Source organism: Manacus vitellinus, unplaced genomic scaffold, assembly GCF_001715985.3.
Source record: "Manacus vitellinus isolate BGI_N305 unplaced genomic scaffold, ASM171598v3 scaffold_20_pilon, whole genome shotgun sequence".
In the NCBI taxonomy this organism is placed as follows: domain Eukaryota; kingdom Metazoa; phylum Chordata; class Aves; order Passeriformes; family Pipridae; genus Manacus; species Manacus vitellinus.
The window spans coordinates 2,069,239-2,093,385 of NW_021939471.1; the positions used below are offsets into that span (position 1 = coordinate 2,069,239).

The 24,147-nt window shown below is 42.0% G+C and overlaps 1 protein-coding gene across 4 annotated transcripts in view; it reads left to right on the top strand.

Moving 5' to 3' along the window:
- The window catches only part of CPS1 (carbamoyl-phosphate synthase 1), a 162,099-nt gene extending 149,862 nt beyond the window's left edge, over positions 1–12,237 (top strand). For 3 of the 4 annotated variants that reach the window (XM_029959481.1, XM_029959482.1, XM_008928470.3), the window contains 6 exons: positions 598–672; positions 3,506–3,604; positions 8,166–8,225; positions 9,139–9,251; positions 9,783–9,912; positions 11,158–12,237. In XM_029959481.1, the coding sequence (XP_029815341.1) occupies positions 598–672; positions 3,506–3,604; positions 8,166–8,225; positions 9,139–9,251; positions 9,783–9,912; positions 11,158–11,256 (576 nt within the window). In that variant the 3' untranslated portion in view covers positions 11,257–12,237. The remainder of the gene's footprint in view (positions 1–597; positions 673–3,505; positions 3,605–8,165; positions 8,226–9,138; positions 9,252–9,782; positions 9,913–11,157) is intronic. The other variant, XM_018071919.2, reaches the window with a different exon arrangement.
- Positions 12,238–24,147: the final 11,910 nt, after the last annotated feature.

Genomic DNA, 24,147 nt, shown 5'->3' on the forward strand with positions numbered 1-24,147 from the left:
AGAGACTGCAGTGACCTAAGTCCTCAGATAATAATAATGATCAAGGGGTTTAATATTTTCATACAAAAGATTATGAGTATGTATTTTGGGGAGGAGAAGAAAAATATGAAAATAATTTATGAAGTTTCATCTGGTTTACACCAAAAGAGTGTTTTCTTGTGGAATAGTTTTATTTTTGTGAATGAAAAATTTCATAGAGAACAGTTTTCTCAGAAAAACCCACTGGATTCATATAGCATCTCTCCTTGTTCCATGAGTTAGATGCTTCCTAGCCTTTCTATTTTAAAATTTGTCCTTAAAATGAGACTGATAATGGGCTACCACTGACTGAAAATCTACCACTGGAATGTGAGCAGGACTGCAAGAGTTAGATAATTGATTTATTGGTGAAACACATGTTTATTTGTTCCAGTCCATCATTAGGGTGCTGAGGGGACTAATTTGCCAAGTACTCCTTTGCTTATCAGCCTTGACCACTGCTTTTTTGGATAAATTGTCTCTTTCTGTCACTTCCAAGCATAGCTGGAATTTTTTAATTAACTAATAATAAATTAATTAATTTATTTTTTTCCCCCTCCTTCCTCTTTGTTTCACCAGGCTCCAGTGTTCTCCTGGTCCCGGCTGAGAGATGCTGACCCTGTTCTCCGATGTGAAATGGCCTCTACTGGGGAGGTATCCCTTTTTTTTTTTTTTTTTTAAACCAAGTTAACTTTAAACATCATGAATCTTAGAAAGTGATCTTATTACTGCCTGAATCATGATGGAATCTGTAGCCTCTTCAGAAAATTGAAAACATCTTTCTTAGCTGTAGAAAACAATGTCTTGGAAAACCCAGTTTATTCAGCCACTGGATGTCCCTCTTTACCTGCATGTCAGCTCTCTGAGTTGGACCTAGTTGGTGTGACAGCCTGCAATGAGTTTATCTGAGAGCTGTCGGGTTCTGGGAGGCTCTCCCTGCATCAGTCTGTTTTATGAATGGTCTGCTTCTGGACAGACAAGTCCTTACAGCTTCCAATCCCCCCGTGAACACGTGCTAGAACAGTGATGTCGAGACTCCGGGTCGTGAGCGGTTGGTCTTGGAACAGTTAATTAAGGGCAGAAAATACGTGTGGTGTTTTCTTGTTGCCTAATAACCATCAAGGCATGTCCCAAGGTGCAAAAAGAGAGAAAGAGTGAATAAAACGTGGTGGCTGCATTAATGACTGTTGGTAGGATGAAGAGACTGGGCAGCTCTACCCACTCTTGCTACAGCTGGGCTGTGAGGCGCTTCTGAGACATCTCTCAGTGTACACATGGCACACTGTAAGGGCACAGGGCTGTTCATCTTCTGCCCAGGCTCATCACCCTCGCCCTTGGGCTACAGGATTCCATCTATATCACCTGGAGAGACATTTACTCATGTAGAACAAAGAGGTTTCTTTATGAGTTTTGCTGAGCTATCAAGGGCTTCTTTAGATACACTCAAGCAATCTCTAAACTTACTTTCTCTGTTACTTCTAGAAAGCGTTGCAGTAGCAAAAACTTATTCTGGTCCAGAACTTATTCTGGGAAGTGATTAAATATCGAGGCAATTAGATTAGGCTTAATGCTGCACTCCCACAGCTAGGAGGTGGCAGAGTCTGGGCTGCTTTATTGGATGTGGGCTTGGCTGGGTCTATAGGAGCTGTTTTTATTAGGAAATATTTACCATTGTGGTACAAGAAAGCATTCTACCCAGATGCAAGCGAAGAACAGCCTTAGGTCTCCTACATCTCTCCAGAATTATTTTACTCTTCATAATGTGTGGGAAATCAGTATTGCAGAAGATTTCTTTTCGGTGTAGTTAATGGGCAGAAAATAGTCAAGTGGCTTCTGTGACTTCCTCATTTTCAGAACACAACTGAATACACAACCTCTCCTCCCCCCCAAAAAAAAACCCCAGTTCTATACAGGGTTAGAGATTACCATGGTCATAAAGGAGGGATTATTAACTTTTATGAGTTAGAAAGATCCGTATTCACAAATGCCATAAAGTGTGACAGTTACAAAAGTCTTTCTTATGAGTGAAGTAAGGATAATAGCTTGCTTTGGGTAAAATACTCGATTATTCCTCAAAGCGGTTTTTCACACACATGGCTTGATCTGGGCTTGAATTTGTTACATCTGTCTCTTTGACTATTGTGGCTGTTTTGACCATAATGAAAAACCTCTCCTGGCAGGCTGGAATCCCCTTTTCCAAGCCTACAAGATGTGGGGTTGTCCATCACTCTAAGAAGTCCAGGATATACGCAGGATATAAATACACTGTAGAGCAGTGTGAACACTCAAGGATGAGTTTTTAAAGGAAAGCTGGGATATCAGTTATCATGACTTTTTTTTATCCCTTCCCGTGTGGGATTTTTGTTTGTTTAGTTGTTCTTTTTTACTTCAGAAGATCTGGCAAATCATCATTTGTTCTTCTTTCATGAAATACTGGTTTGTCCTCGACATGGTAATAGTGAGGCCATGAATGTGAGGGCTAACTCTGGAATGGGAAGGACCATAAGAGGAAAATGGGAAAGCTATTCTCAATCAGCCCCTTTATCCAATCTGTATATGTCAATGGATTTGTTGCTTCAAAGAGAAAAATCTGTGACAGTTTCTGCTTCTGACTGTTTTTCAACAAGCGTGGAGCTGGCCAGGAAAAGTGAGGGTTGATTGATTTTTTGGTTGTGGGGGTTTTTCTACCTTTTTTAACTTTCACAAAATCTCATGCTTTCCTGTTTTTGTCACCAGAATTCCAAATTTTGGCAAGGAATATGGTTTAGCTCTTTCAGAGGATTGTTGCTGTATGACAGTCTGTAAGCAACTGAGCTCCACAGCCAGTTCTGAATGCTGGAGAACTGCTAAATGATTCTTACTGGTTTCTTCCTCAGAATTTTTTAATATAAAATAAATTATTATGAATTGGCATGATTGCTTTGGTTTTTTTCTAAGTAAATACTCAAATTTTACTTGAATTTTATGTATCTGTGGACTTTTAATGGAAAAGCATCCTTAAATACCATGGTTTTCCTTCCCAAGAAATGCCAGGAGCACAGGAGAGCACAAGCACTGCCTTGCCCTGGTTTGCAGCCACACAGAGGAACTTGCCTGTGTGCAGAACCCTCACTGGTGTTTAAGCCTTATATAATGTTGAACAATTTGCAGTGCACTCCCAATCATTAGAGCAGAGGCTGTGTACAGCATTCCAATAGCTCAGCAGAATCAGTTGTTGTTACTCCTCAGTGTGCTGTTTGAAACTAAAGTGTTGCTTATTCCTTCGTTATTGCTTCATTAAAATGATGAGATTTGTCTACAATGATTTTCTGATTTATTCCCACTCTCCCCATGCCTTCAGGCTCCATGCAAATGCAGTCTGACTTCTTTAAGCAGAATCAGAAAAGCCTGTTTAAAAATTTCATTCCTGTTTCTTTTTAAAGCAATTTTTTTTCGGGGTTGTTTTTGGTTTTTCCCCTCACGTTGCCTTCTTTGTGCCTTTCCCCAGGTTGCATGCTTTGGGGAGAATGTGTATTCTGCTTTCCAGAAGGCTATGCTTGCCACAGGGTTTACATTTCCTAAGGAAGGAATTTTGATTGGAATCCAGGTGAGTCCTAAAAATCAAAGCTGAGAAAGGATTGACACAGAGAAACTCAGTAGCTCTTGCCTTGTTTTCGTTCATGTGGCTTTATGGTTTAAATGTATTTTTCTGCAATTCATCCCTAAGTACAGTAAGACAATGAGGAACAAAGGCTATGGAGAGATCTTTATTGGATTCAATATGCTGGCCTGATGGGTTTTACCTCTGTCTCCTAATAGTTTCAACTGGGAGCTGCAGAAGTTTGGTGGGGGAAACCCCCGGGGATTGCTGGAAGCAGAGGCCTGAGATCAGAGAGCTAGAAGCCACCTTTCTGTGGAACAAAACCTCTAGACAGGTAGTTCAGAGAAACATCCCAGCTGGAACCCACAGAACCCATAGAGCTCACTCTATGCCCCTTCCCAGATGGGAGTCCTGGCAATGTTACTTTCACCATATAATCATATAAACTTTCATCATATAATCATATAAACTCTCTACCTCTGTGCATTGCCTCTTGCCCTTTTGAAACCAGTTTCCCTCCAATCCCCCAGACAGTGAGGCTGCAAAGCTGGACCTGCTAAGCTTTCCCCTGGGGTGCATGTTTCATTGGAGGCAGAGCTGTAGCATCATTGACAGTGCAGAAAATGTGATGGTTTTGGGGTGTTGTGGGCTAGTCATTGATTTAACTCATGGCTGTCGGGCCATGAGGCCTCGACAGGTGTGGCAGATTCCTCTCCTTGTTGGAGTCACGATGGGAATATAATCAAGTACAGAGGGGTCAGGGGTTAAAGGACAACAGTCTTCACCCTGCAGCCCACTTCTACCATTATTCCTTGCCCTTTTTGATGATGGTGCACAGCCAATATTGTTCCCTACCCTGCAGCTCCTGTCTCTGAGGAGTAGCTCAGAAAGGAAGAGCCAACACTATATTTGTGTAGTGATGTTTCTGTTTTCTACACCTTGCCAGAGCTCTCTCCTCTTAGGGACTGCCTTTCAGACACATACTCTGCACGTCCAGTGACTCTATGCCAGACTAGAGCTTGGACTTCAGGGTTTCATGTCTTGCTGTCACCACCCCTGAAAGTTGCCAGAAAGGAGCTCGATTTCTGCTAACACAGATTACCATTGAGTCCTTAAGTGTACACATATACACACATCTGTGGATGGAAGCTGTTGCTTCGTTACCTTTAATTAGCAGAAAAGTCTTTGCTTGCTACCTAGATAAAATTTAAAATTAAGCATGAAACTCTGGGCAGTTGATATTGTGTGTCTACTGTATATCTAATCACCTGCCTATTTAAAAAACAGCATTTTAAAAAGGAGAAAAGCAAAACCAGGAGAAGAAAATGGTTAAAATATAAGTCTATTTTCCTGATAGCAGCTAAAGGGGAACAGGCAGCAAAAAGTAATTTTAGCTATAGAAAGCATTTATGTAAGTTTTGTGTCAGTAGCTGTTAAACTGAGCCAAATGTTCTTTGCACAAAGGTGTTAAGAAAAAAAAAGAAGGGAAAAAGAAGAGATAAAGCCAAAAGCTCAACTCCACAAACTTTTTAAAATAACAAGATTGTCTTTTTTTAATGAGTGGTTTTACCATTCATTTTCTTGCGAAAGAAACTTGAAAAAATTAGATCAATCGCTTAAAGGTCTCTCTACATCTCAGCATATTTCTTATATAATTAAATTCCAAATCAAAAAGTATAAAGTTGCTGCTGAGAACCAGGTATTTGTTCCTCCCCACTCTGTAGTTTGTCACCTACCTACTTTTCAATGGTCTGCTTTGAAACATAGGGGAAATAAAGCCCTGTGAGAAGAGAAGGTTGAAATGCTGACTTAGACCTGACATATAGACTGTAGGTGGTCTTCCCTGTGTATTTAGCTGGAGGAAAGGGGAGTCCCTCGCTGCAGAAACAAGAGACATAAGGAATGAGGAGGCATCAGGCAGGCTGTGAACACCAGAACACCATGGGATGGTTTCTCCAAGCTGTTCTGGTGCTCTGGGGGTTGATGCTTGTCAGGAGCACGTACACAAGTCCCCTTGGTTGTCTGAGGAAGGTGCTGTGGTTCTTCTGCAGTGGGTAGTGAACTCAAAGCACTTTCAGAGGCTTCATTGCTTCATGACTAGCAGCTTGCTCTTCAACCCTTGCAGAAAGAGAAATAAGAAGCCACATTGTCTTGTATTCTACTTCCCTCAAAAGTAACTAGGCTCATATTTTGGTTATTTGGTATGCTGCACCTTTATGCCATTGCTATTAATCATGGTGACGTGAGAGGATGCTGAAGGTGGAAGTCAAAGGGATGTAGTTAACAGGAGTAGAAAGGGAGAACTCGATTTTCTTGCAAATGTTTCACTCTGTGGTGTTTTGCAAATCAAGAGGCAAATGGCTGTGCTGTGATCTGCAGTCCAAACTGGTCCCAGTGTGCCCAGGTAATGAGCCCAGCCTTGCTGAGGGGCTTCCAGGCTGGTGCATGTACAGGTTGCAGTTCCAGTGGCAATGCAAAGGTGAGGGTAACCAAGAAATCATCCTCCAGGTCAGACAGGTGAGTGTTTCTTGACATCTGAGGGACAGCACAAGGCAGGTTGTGCAGTCAGCTGGGACAACAAGCCTGCTGGGTTGTCCTTCAGCTGTGAGCACTCTCTGACACTGCACAGGTTGAAGATTCCTGGGATTTTAGAGGCCTGATGCTCTTCCAGGGTAGATTGAGTACGGCTTCCCTGTTAGGCAAATGGATCTCTGCTGGTTTATGCAAGCTGATAATCTGACCTCTTTTCTTTTCACAATCTGGAGAAATCTATGATGCTGAAACCCTGAGTCTGTCATTAAATAATTTATATTTTATGCAAGAGGAGTTGAAAAGCTATTTTTTTTTTCTTTCCTGATTGGGCTATTCAGTGATATCTCTGGGATGGAGTGCATCTGTCTTACATCTGTGCTGGTGACCACGAGATGCGGAAAGCATTGATAAAGTATTTTAGTCTTAAATCCCAGCCCTCCAAGTCTGTTGTTTCAAGGTAACCTTCAGCCTTAGTTCCTTACGTACCAGAATTTTTCTGTCCTCCACAGTGGATTTGGATGCAGAATTCAAGATTATCACAGGACATGAGATGGCTTCATATAGTGATGGATCTCAGTGAGAACTGGTGTAGCTGTACTGAATGAACTGAGGATGTAGCCCTTTACAAATACTTGCTTGCTGGCAAACATGAGAGGGGTTATAAGAAATGGAACTTTTTTGATAAAGGAAAAAGAATACAATTCTCCTTCAATAAATATCTTCCACTAAATAAATCTGCTTGTACTTTTCACCTTTAGTAACTAATGGTTTCTTACACAGGTTATTTCAGCCAGCTTGTAAATCTAAGGCTGCTCCAATGCAAGCTGACAGCTGTAATTTCTTTTCATGGAGAGGCTGTTTTATGTGTCACAAATGTTCAGTACATGTTTGATAGAAGTTTATAATACTATTGTGAAAGCCAACTCTCCTCACCAGAAGGCAGAACCCTTCTCTCTGACTGGGAAGCTGCCAACCCTGTCACATTGTATATTTATATTTTCCAGTTAATGTGCAGAATGAGATGGCTTTCAGAATGAGGTTCTTTCCAGAGTGCTTGGAAAAAAACCCTGTTTACTCCCTTTCTTCGTAGAAAATTGTTCACCCTTCAGAATATTGCTCTCTCATCCATAGAGGTTAAGCTATCAGTAGCTCCAGCAGGGACAAGGGAGCTTGCAGTAATATTACTTGCAATGGCCAAGCTATGCTAAGGTTAAAAGCAAGCTTTGGCTTGCCTTAGCATTGAGAAGGGCATGTGTTGCATCTGATCTTTGCATTGCTGTACCTTCAACATCCCAAGGATACTTATGCTAGCATCAAATTTTCACTCACCTTTTCCTCTAAAATGGCTTGTTCAAGTGCAGACATCTGCAGGAGGTTGTCTTACCTTTCTCAGTTGCAGTGGATCTGGGTCTACATTGTGAGAGAACCTTTCAAAGGTGCCCCATGTATCTGGGGATTCAGGTCCTTTTGGGAATACAATGTCCCAGTCTCCTGAGTGGTTTTGTGTCTTCCATTTCCATATGCCTGTGGCAGTTAGACATGAACTCACACATACACAGACTCCTATCCATGGGAATGTGCAAACAGAGCATCCAAAAGCAGCCCAAAGCCTGTCTATCTATGTTATCTACCACAAGAGAAAGCCAAATGTTTGAGCAGTGATTGAAAAAATATTTAATTAAGAGCAGAGGGGACTCTAGTTAGTGTATCTGAGAAGGCAATTGCCTAGATATTTAATATGCAGTAGTAAATCTTCTGTAGTTGCAGTCAAACTTAGTATGAGAAAATTTACCCTGGTGTTGTAACAAAATATGTCTTAGCTGGGAGTGACCTGGGCTTCAGGATCCAGATGTTTGTCTTGGGAATGGCTCTGTATGAGCACATGCAGAAATTTCTGTGCACCCCCACACATGCTCTCAGCACAGAAAGATGTATTTGCCTCTTAGCACAGTCTCGAGGATCTTCATTTTGCCCAGCAAAGCACTGTCTCTAAATCCTAGCTTTGATGCTGCATCTAAAAAATTTCCTTTTTCAGAAGTCCTTCCGCCCCAGGTTCCTCAGCATAGCAGAACTATTGCATGAGGAAGGGTTCAAGGTAGGTGGTTTCAGTTATTTAAAGCTAGAGAGCTTTCAAAATCTGAAATGTCCTCAGCCTGCTGCAGGAACAAGTTGGAGTTTCTTTGGAGACAGAGAAAAAAAGGATATTTTCAATGTAGAACAGGAATTTTAAGCGGAGTGATCCATGAAGTCAGCAGGTATCACCCAACTAAAAGTTTTTGTGATTACTTCATTATATGGGACTTGTGAGGGCAGGAACAACTCCAGCTCTGCTATCAGCCTGCAGCCAGGATGGACATTATAAACTCCTCTAAGTTCTCCAAGAAACAAAAATGCCAACAGGATGCCATGTGTGGCAGGAGACAAGGAAGAGAAAACTTTTTGTATGGAGAAGATTTTTATAGGGCTACTATAAAAGGTTTTCAGTGATATTCACAAGCTGCAGAGATATGAACTCTGTGGTGTTTTTATATCCCTCTTGTAACTCTTCTGCATCATTTGGCATCCATGTCTCTACAGAAAGGCAACTACCAACACAGCCACAGAAGACTGGTGAGAGCTTTTACAGTTCTGCCTTTCAAAGCTTAGTGCTAGGCCTGAAAAAAGAAAAAAAAAAAAGGAAGTGGCAAAAAAAATCATAAGTGATTGAACTTAAGCCCTGTTGAAAGTCAGAGGGATTTAGTTTCTTCTAAGTCACTTCATTGCTTCTGGATGTGTTACTGCCATTCGTTGGCTATCATCCATCAGGAAATCCCAGATAAGAGAAATCTGGGAAAGTCATTCTGTACTTGTGTCTCTCTGTATGGAGAGACACCTTTGTTATGAAAAATTCCCTCCAAAATCAGCTCTGACAACCAAGACTGTGTGTTAGGTCAGACCACATGAGTTAAATGAAAAGATTTGGTATGGAGAAGCACACAGTAAATAACCTTTTTTTTTCTCCTTGACAGCTTTATGCCACAGAAGGAACCTCATCCTGGCTCAATGCTAATGGTATCCCAGCAAATCCTGTGGCATGGCCATCACAGGAAAGCCAGAGTTCAAGCCTCCCTCCCATCAGGAGGTAAGAGTAATGCTCACCTCATCAAAATTGTGTTAACATCCAGCACAGCAAATACAAGGGGCAAAGTGCTGGCCCTATTGAGATCAGTGGGACTTAGATTCAATCCAAAAGTTTTGGTTTATCTGATTCTGTCTGGAATTGCCCCAGCAGGGAGTTTTCAGCTTGATTAATGAACATCTCATTGAGTGGTCCTATTTAATATGGTTTGGAGGTATTGCTCCATGTTACACTTTCATGCAAGAATACATGGAATCTGAATATTTAGCCTTTAACAACAGTCAGTCATGCCTTTAACAGAGTTGTGCTGGGCTGTATGAAGGCTGAATATTGCTTTGCATTGCTGATTGGAACAGAAATAAAGCCCAAATTCCTGAGTTGCAGCTTAGTGCCTTTAACCCCTTGTTTCTTGGGGTGAAGACTAAACTCAAATGAAAATTTTCAGTGTTGTTTGTCTCCATGCCTGTGCTATTCATCAGAGGTCTTTATTAGGTGGGACACACTGTGATACTTTCTTGTGAATTCTCTCTTCAGGCTGGTGAGGGATGGGAAAATAGATCTGGTGATTAACCTTCCCAACAGCAACACCAAGTTTGTCCATGATAATTATGTGATTCGGAGGATGGCTATTGACAGCGGGATTGCTCTTCTCACTAACTTCCAGGTACTTCCCATGTTGTTCCTTCTCCTCTTAGACATAAGAGCCTTCAGAGCTTGCAAGCACTTGTGACCATAGATTCCAGAATGTCTGTACCCTCATTATCTGACAAATAATGTATCTGAAAATCATGACAACGCATTGGTTTGAATGTGTTTTCTTTTTGCTACTGTACAAAATAACGCTGTTCTGAGTAAAACAAAGCAAAAAAAAAAAAACAAACAAGAAAATCCCGAGTCCTGTACTGCATCATTTTCACTTCAGAGCAAACCTCTCACACAGGATTGCCTGTAACATGATTGAATTATGCATGGCAACAACTTTATAGTGGGATGTTTTTCCAGTATGGTCCTTAAATCTTACAGCAGGATGTTGCTGGGCTTTCTTAAATGATCCTTGGGGCAATCCAGTTCCAAAGTGTCATCCAAGTGGAATTGCTGCCTGTGCTGTTGTGGTCCCCAATTGCTACTCATTACATGTCTGTAGCTCCTGACAAACCCCTTTCACATACTGATAGGGGAAGAGATATTTGGTAATGCAAAGTGGGACTCCTGCTGCCAGCAGTACCCTGCCTTCCTTTGCAAGTGGCTTCCACTGTCACCAAAGAGCCTCATCTGGCTCTCATTAAGCAACAGCAGCCAAACTCCCATTGATGTTGGTGGGTGCTGACATGAAACCCAGTGACTTGAACTGGTGTCCAGCTGTGCAAAATCTTCTGCTGTGATCGGAGTGAGTGGAGAGCAGAGAGAATGCCAAACTGTAAGTTCATAGACTGGATGATGTCAGACATCATTAGAAGGAATGGGGAATTGAAGACCCATTCTTTGCCTACAAGCAAAACACTCTGACAACCAGAACAGGGGTCCCCATCCAAAATTTATTACTGCACCTGCTTGATGCATTTCACTGAACTGTTTTGATGGCAGAGTTATAATCTCTGAGTTTGAGAGAGGAAAGCTACCTTGGTTCTGTTTAGCTTTGGGCTGTATGGAGAAACAACAGCTCTCATGGGACAGAGCTGTCTTGCCAAGGAAGCCCAGCACATCTATGTCTCTCCAGCTGGACAGGCAGGTTCCAGAGGGCTGTAGCCAGCACCTGTGCACGACTGGTATTGATTTGGATGGACTCAAGGACTAGACCTGCACAGGGTAATTTCAGGGTGACAGAGTAGAAGCATGGAGCCTGCTCTATCACTTAGCCTTCTGCAGAAGGCTTTGCAATGCTCAGTCCTCCTCTGCTTTGTGTTGGCAGGTGACAAAACTTTTTGCTGAAGCTGTCAAATACTCTGGGAAATTGGACTTCAGGAGTCTCTTCCACTACAGACAGTTTGATAATGGAAACACTTCATAGAAGAACTCTCTCCAACCTGCAAGCTTTCTGCTTCTGGCACCACAAAAGAGAGGGGATCTCAGATCATCCGACTAGTCATCTTTTCATGCATTTTGTAGCATCTGCACCAATTGCTTTTCCAGCTCACACAAATTAATTTCTAGCCAATACTTTTGCCTGCTCACTGGAAAGCCATCCTCTCCCTAGTCTCTCCACTGTCTTCTCCATATTTCCACATAGGATCAAATACTGGTTTCTTACTAGATGGGTAGATCCAGACACCACCATAGCAGAGAAGATGAAAAGAAACACAAGTGATCCTACATAGGAGTTGTTCCTTCTTTTCATAAACAAGCCTTCTCCTTCTTAGAAATGCCTTCCTTGGATCCATACTCCCAGCTATTCGCATGCTGGACTACTAGAGTCTGGCCCCAAACTCCCATAGAAAGACATGGAGCTTTCTCTTTCCATTGCTGATTATTGGAGATTTTATGACTGTAAAAATAAAATGTTTTCCTGCTTGGTCCACCTGATGACATCATGGATGCCTGTCACAGTGTTGAGTATGATCAGAGCTCTTTAAAGACAGATAAACACAAATTCCCCACGATTCCCTGTCTGCAACAGCAGACAGGCATGATGCAACTGCTTTTTGTTTGGTTTTTAACCCTGAAGAATCATCTTTTTCAGCATGCAGATTTGATGGGAGAAGGCTGCATGTATGTGCCCTGGAATTGCTTCCAAGTTCTCCTCAGTCCTTCAGGCTATTATCACTATTATTTTTTTAATTCTAGTTCAATGTTGTGAATTCAGGTGGCTGTCCCTGTATCATAAAGGCTCTCTCTCAGCTTTGTGTCTGGCTTCAAAAGTGGAGAACTCCCCAGAGACTTTTGTGTGTTGCTGTCTAACATTTTATGCCATGATTGTGGGCATTAAAATCGAATCCATTTAAAATGAAGTGTTGCAGTGCTTTACCTCTCCTGGTTAAGTGACCCCTTCACCTTCATTCCCACCTTCTCTGCTGCTTTTTCAGCTCTGGCAGCACCTGCAAATGCTGTCTGTGGAGCAGGCACCCACTTGGCACATGGGCCCCAAGAAGCTTAGAGTGTGGAGACAGAATGAGGGTGAAGAGATATTCTGGGGTTTCTTAAATTAATACTGCAACATTTCAGGAAGGATATAAAATTTGATGAGAGCTGTTATTGGTACATGCAAAGGATTGGGCAGAGGCTGTGGTGCCTTTAGGTACCATGGGACTCTCTGAACCATTGGTGCTAACTGCCAAGACCAAATTTTAAGACAGATTTTATTTCTGATCTGGTTGACATCCCAAGTGCTCTTGTCATAGTATTTCTTCAGTACTAACTTTTGTGATGAACACACATGCCTGCTCTATGAAGGGAGAGCTTCACACTTTTAGAATAGAGATGTTATTAAGAAACCCCACAACAGCAAAAGAAAACCCTCAAACAACCCAAAACTTTGGAGGAGCCCAGAGGCATCAATTGTTCACCCATTCACTTGTGAAATGGAAGACTAATGGTGGTTAATGAAGCAGCACCCTACAGGCACCTTGCCATATTCTTTCAGTGGCAAAAATCCCATTAATAACTGGTGTCATCTCGCATCCACCCACCCTGCTTTTACCTCTAGTGGTGAACCAAGCGACATCTTAAAACATCTGTATTCTCTTGTTCTTACATTTCTATTTTGTCACTTCTCTTATGAGTTGAAAATGCAATAAATGCCTGGATTGTGACAGCTACTCCTTCTTAAATTCTGTGTAACCTGGATTCTGCCCTTCTTTTTTTAAGTCTTATTTTAAAGCATTAATGAACACTAGTCTGTCAGGAAACCATCATTCTCATGTCTGACTGACTGCATCATTTGTGTGGAGCTGCCAAATACCTCAGAGGTGATGAGGTGGTGGAAAAAGAGCAGCAGGACAGTGGAAATGCTCCTCTTCAGCTGTTGTACTAAAGAGAAGGGAGAAGCCCTGATCCCCCAGGAGGGGCATGTAAAATGTGAGGAGCCTGATGACAGAGCAGTGGACTAACAAACATTGAAGAGATGGGAACTTTAAAGAAGGGGCTCTCAGTTTTGGAAAAATGGGAAAACCTTTGCTGCTTTTAATTCAACTTTCTTGAACAGCGCTCCTGCCAGTTAGGGGGGGTGTAGCTATAGAATGTATCTATACATTCCAGTTACTGCAGCACCTGCAGGAACTTAATCCACAGCTCCATTGGTGTCCACAAGCTCTCATACAGTTGGAGTGCAATTCACTAGAAAAACACACGGGGGCTGAATACATACTGAGTACTCTGTAATTGTGCAGTAGTGTTAATGTTTTGCTGCCGGTGCTAAACCCTGGGCCCCTTTGCCCCTCCTCTGAAGCAGGTGACACTGATGTTCTTCCAGCACTTACACCCATCTATACAAACGCAATCCGCTGCGTTGTGTTTTTCCCCATCTTCTTTTGGTGTCTCCTCCCCTTCCCCGCTGAAGAAAAAATTTCTTTTTACTCTGACAGATGCAAGGTGAAATTCCAACTCCTGTCGTGGTCAGAAGGAGTCAAGAAATCATGCTCCAGCTTACCTGGGGCACACACTGATGCTGGCTGAATTTATTTCCTGATATGCTTTTCTTTTTTGTGCTGACAGTACAGCAAAAGATTTATAAGTATCTACAGCTATTGGGATCAATGTAGAGCTAAAAAAAAGTTACAGTTAGTATCCTTTGTATCAAGCTCATCTCTGCTTTCAACAGGCTGTGCCTTATATATGTACAAATCTTTTTCTTATTAATCTTGGAGAAGGTGACAATGACAGATGAAAGAGGTGGCTGTTCAGAACAAGAAATTTGCTGATCTATGAGCAGTCAAATAATTTTACTCTTTTTTACTGTCTTAAAAGAGGGTTGATAAAAGAAATGCATGAAAATGTAAGAGACAGTACAAAGCCCAACTTTTGAGATAAGCACAAGAAATGGTGACAAGAGCCACGATGAAATATGAAGGGAACTAATTTTTAGTAACAGAGATTTATTTTTTTTTCTCAGTAATCAGTCTGCTGAGCCACTCTCTGGAGCTATAGTTCTCCTAGTGTGCTAAATGCTGGGAAGCTCTGGAGACTTGATTTCCCAGGAGACGCTGTAGAATAGTGAAGTCAGGCACTTTCTCTGGTTGGTCACCTTCCTGGATTTACTGTTCTGGAGTTAACACCTTTTATATCACCTGGGTATTGCTCAGGCAGCCAACTCCTGCAGAGATTAGTAGCAAAGCTGGGATAGTTTGGCACGTTGAAAGCAAGAAGGAAAGAATGTAAGAGAAAGGACAATTTAGTGCTACGAGTTTTTCTGTTCCTGGTAGAGCTCTTAGAACACAGCAAGATGAAAGCATATGCTTTATGTAAGTGGAACAAAATCAGTGAAAAACTTTAAGAAACCTCTTTGCTATGAGACCATTTGAAACCATCAATATCAGGTTTGTGAAAGTCCTAGGAAGTAGCCAAGTAGGAAAGACTCCATAATCTGAAAGAGCTCTTGGCAGTGAGCAGAGAAATGAGCTTTGCTTGGACTGCAGGTTGCTTGGGTTTTCCTGAACTGGATGTCACCACCAGCCTGTAAGGTATCTTTTTTTCCTTCCCCACATAGCAAATATTTTTTGGATTCTTAAGGTTTAAAAGCCTATTTGCGCTTTGGCTCTCTGTGCTTGCATCAGAGGCATCTAGGAGGACAGCACCTCTGTGTCATTGTAATAAAGTGATCCATAAAAGTAGGGAAGGGATTGGAAGTTAGCACTGTGCTAAACCCCACAACTGCAACCTGTGTGCAGTACTAGTAGTTGGATGCACACCTGCTGCCTCTATCCCAGTGTGATGCCAACAACCACTAGCAGGAGGATGGGCTCGTGCAACAACCAAGATGAGGTGGTAAGTGAGAGAGATGTCTGGCTCCTTCTGTTTATAGTCTTTATAACACCAAACCATAGTCAGAACAGCCTGGACCTTGGGAACCTTTCGTCACATAACCAGTGCTGCTGCCATCTCTGCAAGGACAGGAGGTGCTGCATTAGCCATCTGCAGGACATTGAAATCTGCTCTGCTACAAGTTAGCTGCCAAACAGTTCCCAAACCTTCTGTTTTGATTCTTTTCTGCATCTCAGTGTCTAACACTGTATGAGGTATTTATAGGGAGTAACCTAGTCATGCTGTAACATTTGTTTCACTCTTACATTGAAGAGAATTTAACTATGAACATTTTGTTGTGTCCTAATTAAATGGAGAACATGATATTTTGTCATTAGCTAAATAGGCTAAACTCTCACTCATTCTTCTAATTAAAATATATTCAATTGTGCAGGCTGATAATACCAGTTGAGATAAACTCTTTTAATTCATGGAAGTTTGTAAAAATGAAACTGAGAGACAAAAGCATTTGCTGCAAATTATGTTCAAGCTTTATGAAAATGTACTTTGGGGAAAAGATGAATAATTTCTAGGGAGTAATGCTAGTGCTTTGAGATTACCATAATCTTGTCTAAGATATTATCCAAAAGTAGTAAGTGCAGCTGTTTTGCAGGGAGCTTCAAAGAGTGTCAAGAGTTTGTAGTTCTCTCACAATTCATCCTCCCAGGGAAAGTTTCTTGTTATTAATGGTCAATTTTTTACTCCTATACAATATATATACAATGAGTATATGCTGCTGTATATGGGTTTTTGGTAGTTTCTTCGGAGCTGCTTATGCTAGAGCAAAGCCAGCAGAACGCTGCTGTGCTTGATTTTACACTGCTTTTAGTCTCTGGTGTAAATGATAGCCCAAGATATTCATATGGAAAATCAGGTGCCTTTTCAGGAAAAACATTTGCTCTTCCAGCTCTAGACAATCTTGTTCTTTTTTTCTGACTTCCTGAGCATCACTAAGTGCTGCCAAGCTCTTGTCCTTCAAGATCTCTTGTAGTAATGAGACCTCATTATAGCTTAAAGCAGTCCTCTGCTATTCACTGTCTTTGAGAGGCATTACAATCCGTCCCCTTCTGACAGAAGCACTGGGAACAACTCAGAAAAGTGGGTTATGTTCTGACTAAGCATCACTGAAGTGTTTGCTGCCTTTCAGGATTCATGGGAGACAGAACGGTGGAGGTGAAGCCGTCAAAATGTGATCTTTGTCGAGGGTCAAGCTTGAGCCTTCAGTCAAGTTTTAAATGTGTTGATGTGGCCATCTGAAAACACACAAATAGCGTGTTCTTACTGCCAGCAGGGCTGACTCCTTAGTATATCCTAAAATAGGCATTGAAATCTTTCGTTGTGCTCTTCCAATCTCTATTTTGCAGCTTAGCCTGAGCTGTTGATCCTGAAATGAAGGTCTTGATAATGCTCTGTCATTTATAGCTCATTTGGATATCCAAACACCTAATGCCTCAGCAATAGTGCCTCTTGACGAGTATCTCCTGTGCAGTTTTCAAGTGGACAGCAAAACATGGCTGTTAGAGCTTTGCACAGGTAAGCAAAGAACTCCTGTGATGCTGGAGAGGAGGGGGTATATGCCTGTGTTGGGATGGACGTCAGTAACACACAGTACAGCAGTGCCCTCCACCATCTGAACTCTGGGCAGGCCAGACAGAGAAAATGCAGACCCCAGAGACACTTGGGCACAGGCCCCAGAGGGCACAGAGAGAGTACAGGGGAAGACGGATTGACATTTAAGTCACTAAGTTCCACATCTGATAGTTAGCTCACATTTGCTAGTAAATGCTTTTCAGTAATTCCTGGTAGACAGGAGAGCCTCAGAGCTAGTTAGACTTTGAAAGGGCTGGAAGCTGTTTCAAGTGCAAGAGCAGTCATGTTCTGTAGCTGGCTGGGAGAGGAACAGATGAGTGGGGCACCAAAATGAGAAATACCAGAGTTTAACTGATGGTCCTTCTCCATCCTCATGCTCTCCTCATGCAGTTCGGGCTGGGTGAGAAATGCTGCTGGACTGGAGGTGGAGTGGTTAATTTCTGGTTTGGAATTGCAGCAGCATCTGATGGGGGAGGACGGTGAACGTGGGCCACAGCCACACTGACACAGAGCAGGAGTCACTGCTTGTGCTGTGGTCTAGGTTGCCACCACTGTTACTCCTCAACTAGAGCTCGCCTACAGTGCATGGCAAAAGAGCCACTTGCAATTTCTGTTCTTACTACCGAGGCTGTTCCTGAAATTAAGCTGGAGACATCCAACTGTTCTGAGGTGAAAGTACCTCTGAGCAGATAATAAAGATATGAGACCTCAGGAGAGAGGAGTTATGAGGAAACATGTCCAGGAGTTCCTCAAAGATTGCATTTCTGTCCTGTGGAATCTAAACTTAGCACAATAGGTCTGGTTTATATATTAATTATATATAGGCATCTTTAACTAAAAACTGTTGGGTTTTTTTTTTTAAATTAACTGCAGGAAAACCAACCTTAACAAACTCTGTTTGCTCTATGCCATCAAGAAAAGCCTATCAACAATAATTGTTGGGGTTTTAGTTTTCAAAGAACCCATAATTAAATTGTATTGTTTCAGAAGTGATTAGAATTAATTACTTACATGATGACTTCCATGATTAATTACTTCCATGGTGGACTTCCGTAATGGGCTCTGATGCTCATTATCTGCTTTAAAATGGGAGTGGCTTTTTGGCAGAATTCCTTTGTTTACCACAATTCCTTTCTGTTACATTCCTTCCCAGGGGAAGTCCATTGCAAAGGCCGTTCACTCTAAGAAAATACTGAAAAATGACAGGCGTTGTTTTAGTATATCATCTTCAGCAGAATGGGATGAACTCGACAGAATGGCTTCTCCCAGTGTTCAAACAGAAATGCTGTGAAGCTAGAGAAAGCCCCTTCCACACTGGATGGATTTTCAAACACGTGCATTAGGGCTGAGTGCTGTATATAATTTTTTAAAAAATTGTTTTCTGGTGCTAATCTCATCCTGTGTAGAGGGGAGGAGGTGTTACAGATTCACTCAAGTATTATAAGAAATAATGGTAGTTGTCTTTAAGTGCTGTTATGCTGGTTGAAGATGCTTTCCTCACCAATTTGCTTGGCTTGAGTTTGACCTTCCAGTTATTAGAGCTGTGACTTACATTAAGCTTGATTTGGACACTGGGTGGCACTTGGAAGTCCTACAGACTTCCTAAAGGGCCAGAGTACCCCTTGTTGGAGACCACCTACACCTCATTCTCTGTCTATAGACATCTCTTGCTGTTTGGGATCTGCCCAAGAAAAAGCCCTGGCTTTGGACCTGCAGTATTATACCCCACTTTAAGAACTGTGCTCTCCAAAGTCCTTTCTTGCCATCGTAACAACTTCCAAAAGCTGCATGCTGTGCTCAGCAGCAGTGCTCCTGGCTCTCAACTGAAGAGCAGGGCTCGATGCCTCGTGATGTTTGCCTGAAACAAATCCTGCAGCCCTTCCCTGCCATGCACAGTGGAGGTATTTAGCCTTTCATCTCTGCTGTTAACCCGTAGCAATGGGCAGCTCTGTCAAATCCACTTTTACAGAGAACCTAATCCAAACCCGGCAAATTACTTGTGTGTAGTTGTCCACTGGTGAGAGGATGACTTAAAGGATGCCAGAGTCCTTCAAAGGCACTGTGTAAAGCATCTGGTGAATGGAATTGCATAAGAACTGTATAAAATAGTGCTAAATACAGTGTGGCTTCAGTCTTAGGCTTTATTTTTAGAGGGTTAGAGTGCTTCAGAGGATGTATTTGTAATAAGGAGATGTTTTATCTCAATGCAGGATGTTGCTCTTGCAGAAAAAATATGATACAATTTTCATACACTTGTCATGATATAAATTATATAGAGTAATGGACACTTGAGAGTTAGCAGACAAAGGCTTCCTCCCTCTGAATTGTGATAACTTCTGGAATTGAATTGATTTAATTTAATTATCTGTCCCATGGAAAGTTATCACTGTCTATTCACCTTCGGGACATAACAGAAGGTAGGAATCATTTGCCCTGTAGAAATGGAAGATTTACAGTGTAAGAAGTTTAGTCACAGATTATTTATGTGACAAGTCTCCAGTCCAGCTGAATTAATTTACATATGTGAAATTGTTAATAAAATGGGTTTTATTAAAATGCCTTAATGGCACCAGGAATGCCCTCAGTTGCTCAGTTCAACAGCTTATAGGCGCTTGGATAAGGAAGAGCCTCAGGAAGGTGAAGAGGTTTTGCTTTGCAGTGAATCTTGAAAGCTTGTATGGTAGAATCTGTATTTACAGCATTTTGTAATTAGGAGCACCACATATCACTGTGATCCAAGCTGGAGAGGGTGATAACCTGTAGCTCCTCCTCTAGGAGTTATGTTACACTCCTCTGAAAGGCAGCATTTGGGGGAAGCTGGACAACCAGCTCACCTGGACTGTCTGACCAGAGCTGCTGCTCAGTGTTTTTCTCACATGGCCCATAAGCACATGGCTCACTTTACACCCTAAGGAAGGATTATTTTTCTCTTTCAGGTATGTGAATTGTGTGTCTAACAGTGCCTCACCTTCCCTGCTCGGTGCTGAGGACTACTGGCATTATCCAAAGGAGTGACGTGCTGTTCAGTCTGTACACCCAGCAGTAAGTGTCCCCTGGTTTGAGTGGCAGTACAAGGACTAATCTTTTGGATGACTTAGCTGCCTTAAGCAGGTCAATGGTCTGAACTAGTACCTGGAGTCAGAGGGATTTTTGTTACTCTGGATAAGGATCCCAGGCTGAAGCTGCTGAGTTTTTTGCTGGCTGGTTCCCAGGTGCCCTGGGCACATCTCTTTCCCTTGGGTATCTCCTCCAGGCTGCAGTGCTGGCTTGCCACACTGGGAACTTGATAGGGAAGTGTATTTGCACAGAGAAACTTTATTTCTTTCCATGGTTTTATTTAAGTGTTTCTTTTTTTAAGCAAAGTGAGTAAAGAGGGAAAATAATTTTAGTCATCTTTTCAGGATTATTTTTGTTTATACTTGTGTTAAAATACATAAAGAAAGAAGCTCCCCAAACCAGATTTGTCACAGTAAAGTGGGTAGCGAGTAGTGCCACTTTGGTAAATGTTACCATTATTTTTTTCAATAAATTACCAATTTATACTTCTGAATGTGACAATAAAAAAAGGGATAAAAGGACAGAAAGAGGAAGAAAACTTGGGAGGTTTATGTTTACTGCCAAGCATTTGGGTTTATGTTTACCTCATGGAGAGTAACTCCATATGTCATGATAATTGACTTCACCAAGTACCTTTATAAAAACAGACTTTGCTACAAAACAGCATCTTGTTCTAAAGATGCCAATGCATGGGTTTTCCATTAAGGGAAATATTCTCCTTTGAATCACTGGTTTAAGCTTTTTATTATCTTCCTATTTTGTGGCTCAGCGAGGTCAGTGGCTGAGAACAAGCAAGATCATGGCATAAATAAAACCAAAATATTTAGAGTTCGCTTAGTCCAGAATAATTTATTCATCAGAACTTTATGGAATGAAGGCTTCCCCAATGCTACTACTTACTTCCAGATATTTGCTTGTTACCATTTTAACTACAGTGATTCACAGGCAGCTCTTCCACAATCCTGACTAGGGATTTAGATCCACCAGACTTCTGAGGGGCCACTGGATTTTTCCTTGGCATTCTGGGACAGGAAACAAGGACTGTCAAGCAGCTGAGCTCCTAAATTTTTCCATCGTTTAACATGACAAAAGCAAGTTTCAGTGCGGATCTATTTTGGAAACAACATTTGTGGCAGTTCCTCTCTGAGTCAGAGAGCAGAGGATGGGATTGTGGCAGGCAATAAAAAAACCCTGGTGTTCCTATAAGGACCTTAATTACTCACCTCATTACAGGTGAGACCAGGGGAGGCTGGCAGCAATGCCAGCTCCAGCACAGCTGAAAAGGATTTGTTTTTCTCAGTGATGGGTGGAAAAGGCTGTAAAAATACTGTACAAGGTTGGCTAATAAACTGTATTTTATTAGCCATTCTTATTACAAGTGTTTACAATCATTCTGGAATTACAAAATAAAGGGTAGAAAGCCAGAAAGCTGGAAAACACAGTGTATGCATGTGTCAGGTCCAGATTTATAGCTGAGTAGTGAGTAGTTAGCTTGGCAGCAGGTACTCTGAATTGTGACAGCGCTGGCCTCACTGAGTCCTTTGGGCCTTGTTCAAAGCAGATTGATAGTGCTGATTTGTGGATGTTTCCATGGATCTTCTTGGAACATCTCAGGCCATTGAGGCACAAAAGCAGGCCAGTCAGAAAACAGCATCTCCTTCTTCCCCTTGCTTCCCCTCGTGTCTGTGGTAGGCATAGGGAAAGAACAGAAAGGCCTGGACAACCTCTCCATCCCCTCTCACAGAACAAACCCCTTACAAAGTCAAGGCTGAAACTTGGGGTGTTTGAGTCCCATTCTAACACCCCCAAGCTCTTCCATGGTTTTCCCTGTGTGGAGTTATGGTGCAATCTCCTGCTCTGAACCTACCATCTTCCAGGTTGGAGCTGTTTTCTAGCATGCTTCCAGTAATAATGCTGCACTTCCTAGGAATGCTGCTTAGATACTTGTCAAAGTAATGACAAGCTAATGGGAAATTGGGTTAATCTGAGAAGAGTCTCTGTGAAAACAACTTTGTGCTTATTGTCTCTGGCTCTCTGTTTGTTGCTGTTCAGTGACACAATCAAAAATGTGCTCTGCTTACAAGCAGAAAGGTATTACTGACTATTTTTTTTGATTGTGCTTCCTTTTTGCCCTACCCCTTCACTGGCAATCCTGCAAATCCAACCTGGGTTGCCAGGGTCATAGTGGTTTCTTTACTTTTTATCCCTTATCTCCATTAATAATTGTTCTGCAGGCAAGCCTCACCCCTGTGAGCCTGCTGTGGGCTCTGGTGTGCCCTGGGGCATCTGCATGGTGCCTTAGCTGTGGTGGCCCTTTGGTCCTGACAGCTAAACAGGGAAAGGGGCTGTGGAAAGCATGTAGCATTCAGAGCAGTAGTCACCCAGGACCAGATTTCTTAGGAAATTAAATACATAAAGATGCAGACTGGGGGAAGTTTTGTAGCTGCATGTTTTTGTAAATCATACTTTGTACCAATGGCCATTTCCAGGGTCTTGTTCAGACTCAAACCTTGCAGGTTATCTCAGTCCCTCCCTGACCAGAGGAAAAAACAAGTATGCCCTGTTCTGTTAGAGTGCTGTATGAATAAATCTGTGAATATCCATGATGGGGATGGAGTTTCTGACTTGAGGCCTCAATCCTTTTGGGAGACTTTCCTTTAATTTCTTTGGGGTTATGGAGATCCTAGAGGATTATTTCCTCAGATATTAAAGGATCAAATAGATTTGTAGCTTTTCTTCTTCTCCGCATTCCTCAGAAATCAGTTGAGCACTCATTTCCTAATGAACAATTCATGTGCTTCTCTCTTCAGTTCAGGGAGTGGAGTGTTCATTTGTCCAGCTGAACAGAGAAGGAAAACAACAAGCAGGGAAATTAGGGTTAGGTCTGTCAGTCTGTAAGTACTGTAAGGCTTGAAGTTAGGAACAAATTGGTCTTGCCTGTTTGATGAGCACGATGAAGATAGTGGCTGCACATATCAACACCTGATCACGAGGAAGGAATGAGACACACAAATACAGCTCCATCTCCCTCCATATGCTGTGTGTAATATTGCAGGTGGGTAATATCATGTGGGAAGGGGGCATATGGCTAGTGATCTGTGAGGAAGAGGTTTCTCACACATTATATGTGAGGCTTAAATTTAAGAGCAGGAAAAAGACTGAGATTAAACCTCCAGAAGGTGTATTCCTTTGGTGCAGAAGTGGAAGTTCTGTAGTTACTGAGCCAGTGTCAGGTAAATAGCTGTGTCTCCAGAGGATGCTGTCCTGCCTCTGATGGTTCTCAGCACTCTTGCCAATAAGGAAATCCTTCTTCAATACTAATTCTAATACTAATCTGGTTCTACCAGGAACTGCAGACCCACTTTTCTGTATGATTATATAGAAGGGCTCATGGGAGCTTTCTTATGCCTACTTTCATGGACTCAGGGATTAGACTCCCCCAGTGGCATTCATCCTGCCTAATTTTTGCTGTCTAGAACTTACACGTCTTGTGGACAGAAAGAAACTCTTCCATATCTTGCTTATCTGAAATGTCTGTCTTGCGAGGATACAAATCTCTTTGTAAGGGCCTGCCTCTATTCTGATGTTACAAACTTATTCAGAGTAGAGGATGAAGCCTGTGAACATCTCCACGAGAGTTCATGAGTGAGCATAAAGTGTATCTAAAACACAGTGTAACATAATGCCATTAAGAAAAAAGAAACCTAAGATCTTATGTGAAATAGTGGGCTTTGAGTTGACCATTACCGATGAAGAGAGAGATGAGGGCTGCAATGGAAAGTCTCAAGAAAATTTCAGGCCAATGCTTAGCAGAAACCCCAAAATACTGTTGGGATTGGAAGAACAGTAGGGGACATCTCTCAGTGCTGAATAAATCCATGAATGGCCCACACCTTGAATCCCTTAGTTCTTTCTGTTTCTACATCTGATAAAGCATATAGCAGAATGGAAGGAGGCTCAGGAAAAGGCAACAAGGCTGATCAAGAGTTAGTTTTCATATGAGGAATAAGTTGGAAAACTCTGTAAAAACCTGTGTGGGAAAGAGAGAAGGAGTGTCAATCAGACAGTAACCACAAGTTCATGCATATTCAAAGGGACTTGGAACATGTTCATGAAACAGAAATCCACTACATTATAAATACACAGCAGTCATGCAGTGCTGGAATGTGATGAGCTGAAAACAGCTGGAGGTGCAGCCATTTTATGTTCTTGCATTAGTTACAAATTATGGCAAAAACTCTACAGGAGCTGCTTCTTTCACTTGATAAGGTTGTGCTCTGGTATGAGGAACACATGGCTG